Raw genomic sequence first — 4,737 nt, 5'->3', positions numbered from 1 at the left:
CACGGCTAAAAGGGCGAGCATGGAGCATTTCTCGAGCTCATCAGGCCGAATAGACTTCACAGTACTGGGGATTATCAGATTTTATAGATTCCACAATAATGAGACTTATAACACCAGTTGCGTTCCATACATAATACGGGAGCTCATCAGACTAGCTAGGTATTACTAGGTAGTACTAGGTATTATCAGATTTTATAAATTCCACAATGGCCGGCATGGCCAGGTGGGTAGGACGCTCGCCTCGCAATCTGCGGGTCGCGGGTTCGCACCCCCGTCCCACCAAAGTTAATGCACTTTTTACTGGAAACTTATAGTGGACCGTTTAATATTAAAGGTGTTTGAAATATCTGCAATTTTATAGTACTGTTTCTTCGTATCTGCCATCCTAAAATAGTCTAGATTTTACTATACTTTTTTGGATACGTGATTCTAAATGCAAAAATATAATATTCAACTTTGAAAGTGACGCACTGAAAGAACCACACGATATTTTTCTGTATAACTGGTTCTGTTTCCGTCATGCTACAACCAGAAACAAGACAAACCTGGGCTTATTATTGAGTTTTCTGCATCAAGAAAAAACATGTGAACAACATTCACATTTCTACTCACAAAGCAAAAGTAGTGGAATAGCAGAAAAGTAAATGACTACAGAGCTGCAATAGATATATGTATATCTATATAGATATAGATATATGTGTGTGTATATATACATGTTTTTGTCATATGTGTTGTAAACAAGACTGGATTATAACACGTTCGTGACGTGACGTTCATAAGCAGTTTGGTAGCAACACTTAACCTACACATGTGTTTAGTGTATATATAGGCCATCCACCTGCAGGGGAGTAGAATAAAATAAAGTGTAACACGGTCGAGTGCAGGTTCGAACAAAACCCGTTATCGAAGCACTTCTGTATTACTTAGTTTTTACTCAGTTATTATGAAGTATGAACAGACTTAGCCCTCTTGAAACACGGAGATTAAAAAACCTGAAAATAAGAACGTGGCTACTATAGGTTTAATTGGAGGGAATGCATTACAATGTGATCCGCTTTTCTGTCCTTTGAAAACGGTTCAGTTTATGGTCTTGTTATCCAAACTTATGTATATTGCAAATAACAATTACATAATATATTCGTCGTGAAAGTATACGTGTTTAACAACATTTTTTATCTTGATTGTGCATAACAACAACATGAAAAAAAAAACGTTTGTTACATAAATGTCGCGCATTGACTACAAAGAGTTTTTATTATAAAATTGTTTATGTTACGGAAAGGATCAATTACTGGTTAAGATATAAATAAATATTACATTGAGGTGTACCGAGATGTATAGTTTCTGTTATTTCTGTAAGAAAAGTAATCGCTTTTTTCAGTTTCTTTATGTATTGTTTCTATGTTGTAGAAAATTATATCGTTCTGGTTTGCAACTGGAGGTGCCGGATTTTGCATCAGTAACGCTTTGGCTTTGAAAATGATGCCTATAGCCAGGTAAGATAACTTAATTTTGAGATGTTTGGTTACTAAACATTTAAAAGTTTATATTTTTATTACCTGGTGATAACCAATTATCGTCAAACTGAATCACACAACCCAGTTATATCCCGGAAAATAAAAGTTATTACGTGCAGGTTTTGTTTATATTAGTTTATTGTGAAAAAAAATCTTCCTAAGGTTATCCATATTTTCAGGCCCTCGTGGCTCCATAACCTTACGGTCCTGTAAGAACTATATGAAATATGTAAATTATATATTCCTTATCTTTGACCGAATTGAGCTGTCTGGAAATTTTAATATATTCGAACTTACAAAACTGAAAAGTTAAGAAAACTGGTCAACAACTTCAAGTATTGTTTCACAACAAGTGAGTGGAAACAAAAGACATATCAAGGTAATATAACGATAACCGACACTAAAAGGGGCGCATGAATTACAAACTCACGACATTTTTCTTCGTCCTCCTCTGAAGAACAATTTGTTCAACCATGCACACCCCCCTTTAAAGTAAAGTAAAATGACTTGGCAAGTACAAAATATATATACTTTCTGATTGGTTGAAACCAGAAAGTTATTGACAAACTAATAAGATCTTGCAAGCACATCCTTTAAATAATAATAAAAAATGGCCAAACATTTGTAATATGCAAATTATATTGGGAACTAAGGACTTTTCGTGTAAGCTATAATATATAACTTAAACTGAAGAAACGATAAACAAATGAATGTTTGTCTCTTGAGAAAATAATGAATATGTTTGTTTTCACTTTTACCTACAGTAGCGGCAGGTTTATGAATGTCTGTGAAAAGATTCGACTACCTGATGATGTTACTATGGGCTATATCATTGGTAAGTTATGAAATATATGAACCAGTAGAATCAGCACATACATGATAAGCGGGTTTAGGTAATTTTAAATTTTATTAACCTGTACTATCTACCATCTGTCAGAGATTTTTTAAGTATTGCATACAGGACTGGCGTTATTGGTGAGCGAAGTAGGCAATCGCCTAGGGCGTTAAAGTAGAGGAGCTGCAAAATTAACATGATTTTACCGATGAATTGACATGTCAGTGTCGTTGTGTATTTATAATGGTACATTTCTCGTTGTGTTTACTCTAGTTGAGCACGTATGCTGAATTGACATGTCAGTGTCGTTGTGTATTTATAATGGTACATTTCTCGTTGTGTTTACTCTAGTTGAGCACGTATGCTGAATTGACATGTCAGTGTCGTTGTGTACTCTAGTTGAGCACGTATGCTGAATTGACATGTCAGTGTCGTTGTGTATTTATAACGGTACATCTCTCGTTGTTTACTCTAGTTGAGCATGTATGCTGCAGGTAGTCAATTTCTATTTTGCTTCTGGTATTGGCGCAAAGCAGCTCAGGCACTATCTACTTTAACTTCACCTAATTTTGAATTGATAGACTAGAAGGAAGACAGCTAATCAACAGCACCTACCTCGAACTCTTGAGCTACTTTTGTCGGATCGAATAGTGGAATTTGACTGTCACATTTATAACGTATCCACGGTCTCAAAGTGAAGAGCGCGATTTTTTGGTGGTAACTGGATGCGAACGTTGGATCTATAGATACATAGTCCGGCACGTTAACTTAGGAACAGGCATTGAGTTTCCCTCCCTAATGAATAGAAATTTCTTGTTTTTCTTTCACAAAGTACGAAAAATAGAAATATTTCAAAAATGCGTAACTAAACAAATTGAAAATATATATTTGTAAATTAGGCTACTGTAGTATATGAGCGAGTTGCAAGTTATTTTTTACAGGAAGCTCGCAGAATGGAAACATTATATTCTCATGAAATTATTTTTAAGGTTGTACAAGTTTCTAAAAAAGTGAAACCAGCTAAAAGCACGAAAATTAAAACAGTGTTAACTGAAAAAGTAGTTAAACGGGAAACCTAAGAAAAACAATCTGTCTCAGTTACTCGGTATCGGAAAAGGAACTTAGGAAAAAGGCAGATCTGGAAAACCAAGTCCGTGCTGTCATCAAGTTTTTGTAGCACGACACATTAGAAGAATAGTAATATGTACAACTTACTGCTACGTTGTCTCAGAAATTGAAGAAACCACAAATACTCATGACAAATACAACGCTAAGGAGGGAAAACAGTAAAAAAAAAGAAACAACGTGTGTATGTGATCTAGATAATTCAGCTAAATGATCAAAAATTCAACTAAAAGACCTGACAGTTGCTGGCCGAAACAGCTGCAATACAGCTGTAGATTTCGACTCTCCCAGACACAAATCGACACACGACATCTTTTCAGTGCAGAGTAAGTTTCAAGACAATGGGCTCAATTTTTGGTCACACGCGATTTAGTGGTTTGTCTTTGTTGCAAGATTTTCAGAACAATTAACTTCTCAGTGTCATCAAACGAGGGAAAAAACGAAAAAAACAAACAAACTGGTAATACTTTTAAACTAATATAACAAGTCACAGATCATCTGGTGGCATTTCAACAATGGATATAATCAACTGGAAATTAACCAAAGAATCGATATTTAAAACCACTGCATTGGCAAGTTGTGTGAAAGACTTATTGGAACTCAAAATATTACTTGTAGAAATCATGATAAGCTCTTCATAATTTCCTGATAGGAGATTAGTAGCTAAAAGTCTGTACTATAGTTAATATTCAAGCAGTGTCTTTCTCTTCCCGAAACTCGTGTTGAGCGATGCAGCCAACTGTTCCACCGAAGAAATGACATAATTCGACTTGATTGAAAGCAAATAATTTTTCTATTTCTGTTTGATATTTGTTTAGCACAAAGCTACACAATGGATTATCTGCGCTCTGTCCACCATGGGTAATCAAGACCCAGATTTTAGCAACGTAATCAGGAGCGATTCCAACGGGGTGGCGCTGGGAACAAACTTCTCATTAGAGAGCTCTGCCCCAGGAATCTCCAACTGAGATATCAGGACTTACCTTTTAAGCTTACTAACCTTTCCCTGCATTGTGACTCCAATTGACATGAAAGTGTAATTTATTTTTCTGCCCCATAACTAACTCTTGGAGGCCTGGTGGTTAGGTCGCTCGACTCGCAATCTGAGGGTCGCGGGTTCGAATCCCCATCACACCGAACGTGCTCGCTCTTTCATTCATAGGGGCGATATAATGTGATGGTAAATCCCACTAATCGTTGGTAAAAGAGAAGCCTAAGAGTTGGCGGTGGGTGGTGATAACTATTCGTCTTCCCTCTAGT

The 4,737-nt window shown here is 36.2% G+C and overlaps 1 protein-coding gene across 1 annotated transcript in view; it reads left to right on the top strand.

The window, feature by feature from the left end:
- LOC106469670 (fringe glycosyltransferase-like) overlaps window positions 1-4,737 on the top strand; it is a 25,508-nt gene that overhangs the window by 10,645 nt on the left and 10,126 nt on the right. Inside the window, exons 5-6 of the mRNA XM_013930174.2 lie at window positions 1,411-1,496; window positions 2,282-2,352. Coding sequence (XP_013785628.1) covers window positions 1,411-1,496; window positions 2,282-2,352 — 157 coding nt within the window. The remainder of the gene's footprint in view (window positions 1-1,410; window positions 1,497-2,281; window positions 2,353-4,737) is intronic.

The sequence above is a fragment of the Limulus polyphemus genome, unplaced genomic scaffold (genome assembly GCF_000517525.1).
Source record: "Limulus polyphemus unplaced genomic scaffold, Limulus_polyphemus-2.1.2 Scaffold3605, whole genome shotgun sequence".
NCBI classification, from domain to species: Eukaryota; Metazoa; Arthropoda; class Merostomata; order Xiphosura; family Limulidae; genus Limulus; species Limulus polyphemus.
Note: the sequence above shows the minus strand (reverse complement) of the source record. Positions and strands in the feature narration are given on the sequence as shown.